This window comes from Limulus polyphemus, unplaced genomic scaffold (assembly GCF_000517525.1).
Source record: "Limulus polyphemus unplaced genomic scaffold, Limulus_polyphemus-2.1.2 Scaffold10396, whole genome shotgun sequence".
Lineage (NCBI taxonomy): Eukaryota > Metazoa > Arthropoda > Merostomata > Xiphosura > Limulidae > Limulus > Limulus polyphemus.
In genome coordinates, this window is record NW_013676006.1 from 5465 (window position 1) to 7563 (window position 2099).

At 28.5% G+C, this 2099-nt stretch overlaps 1 protein-coding gene across 2 annotated transcripts in view; it reads left to right on the forward strand.

Moving 5' to 3' along the window:
• The window catches only part of LOC106476368 (transcription initiation factor TFIID subunit 2-like), a 14799-nt gene that overhangs the window by 5406 nt on the left and 7294 nt on the right, over positions 1-2099 (forward strand). For both annotated transcript variants that reach the window (XM_022380257.1, XM_013937028.2), the window contains exon 5: positions 245-349. In XM_022380257.1, coding sequence (XP_022235965.1) covers positions 245-349 — 105 coding nt within the window. The remainder of the gene's footprint in view (positions 1-244; positions 350-2099) is intronic.

The window sequence follows — 2099 nt, forward strand, 5'->3', positions numbered from 1 at the left end:
GATTGATTCACTTCCTATCATAAAGTAACTAACCTACTGTATTGATTCACTTCCTATCATAAAGTAACTAACCTACTGTATTGATTCACTTCCTATCATAAAGTAACTAACCTACTGTATTGATTCACTTCCTATCATAAAGTAACTAACCTACTGTATTGATTCACTTCCTGTCATAAAGTAACTAACTTACTAAATTGATTCGCTTCCTATCTCAGACTTAATAACTGTCTTTTTTTTATAGATTGTATATCTTCAGACTCCTAACAGAAAATCCTCCCTTCAAAAAGGGAGACCAGAATCCTCTAAACACAGAGGAACTTGTGGAGACGTTGTGGAAACTCATGAAGTAAGGTGGATGAATACTCGTTCTTTCTATGTGAAATGTAACAGGGCTTATTTAGACTTCTGTCCAACTGTTTTCTGACACGTTTTAAGGATCCTACATGTTTCCTAGCTAGAAGAACTTTATTAATTTATTTTTAATTTCATACATTGGGCTCCTGAATGGTGAGAGCAATTATAGGAACAATGACATTTGTGGCAACCTGACTACACTGTTTATGGTGATGTTATTTTGTAACATTAAAACTGAATATAGTCGACAAATTCTCACTTCCGTATTCAAATAAATAAAAAACCAAAATACATATACTTGTCAAAAAACTTTAAAATTTTCATTTTATGGTTATCTTTCAACAAAACCAGTGGTCAGTTTTAATGATTATGTTTTCTATTCATTTTAAACTAACACTTGGCAGAACATATCAATAGTTATATTTGCTTTCGACCTATATAAGTCATTTGTAAGATAGTCAGATATAATGAAATTTATAATATATTTACTTTGATATTTCATTTATATAGATTTTGTTTTGATAAAAGATATTACAAGTCTTATTGAGGTATAATGTTTCACAATTTACTGATATACATGTAGATCACATGTTAAGTTCCATAATATTATATCTGATAAAAAAATCAGTTTTATAGAGCGTTCGTGTTGAGTCAGCTGATGAGGCCTTTCAAGAATATCCTAGCACTTACTGAAAACCTATCTATGTTCAATAAAGAAAGATTTGTAAAATATTATCATGAGACTTAATATGGCATAATATCAAACAAACTACTAAATCAAGAGATCATACCTCATCAGCATAGGTGTTGTGTACCACAAGCATTTTATTATGAATGAAGCATTTAGTATTAGGAAAGTATTGTTAATACTGATAATACATTATTAAGATTGGTGTAGTATTGTTAATACTGATAATACATTATTAAGATTGGTGAAGTATTGTTAATATTAATAATACATTATTAAAATTGGTGAAGTATTGTTAATACTAATAATACATTATTAAGATTGGTGAAGTATTGTTAGTATTAGTATTGTTAATACTGATAATACCTTATTGCTATTGATGAAGCATTGATAGTATTACTAAAGTATTGTTAACACTGATAATACTTTATTGCTATTGATGAAGCATTGATAGTATTACTAAAGTATTGTTAACACTGACAATACATTATTGCTATTGATGAAGCATTGATAGTATTACTAAAGTATTGTTAATACTGATAATACTTATTGCTATTGATGAAGCATTGATATTATTACTAAAGTATTGTTAATACTGATAATACCTTATTGCTATTGATGAAGCATTGATAGTATTACTAAAGTATTGTTAACACTGATAATACCTTATTGCTATTGATGATACATTGATAGTATTACTAAAGTATTGTTAACACTGATAATACCTTATTGCTATTGATGAAGCATTGATAGTATTACTAAAGTGTTGTTAACACTGATAATACCTTATTGCTATTGATGAAGCATTGATAGTATTACTAAAGTATTGTTAACACTGATAATACCTTATTGCTATTGATGAAGCATTGATAGTATTACTAAAATATTGGTAAACTATATTTGTGCAATGTTTTTTTAGGATCATTTTATTTCTGTAACAGCAGCATAACCTTTCTTAAAGTTTTCTTAAAGGGGGGCTTTAATAGTAACAAAACCTTCCTCAAACAAGTAAAGTTTTCTAGTTACTAGCAAGGAGAGAGGAGGGAGGGGGGGG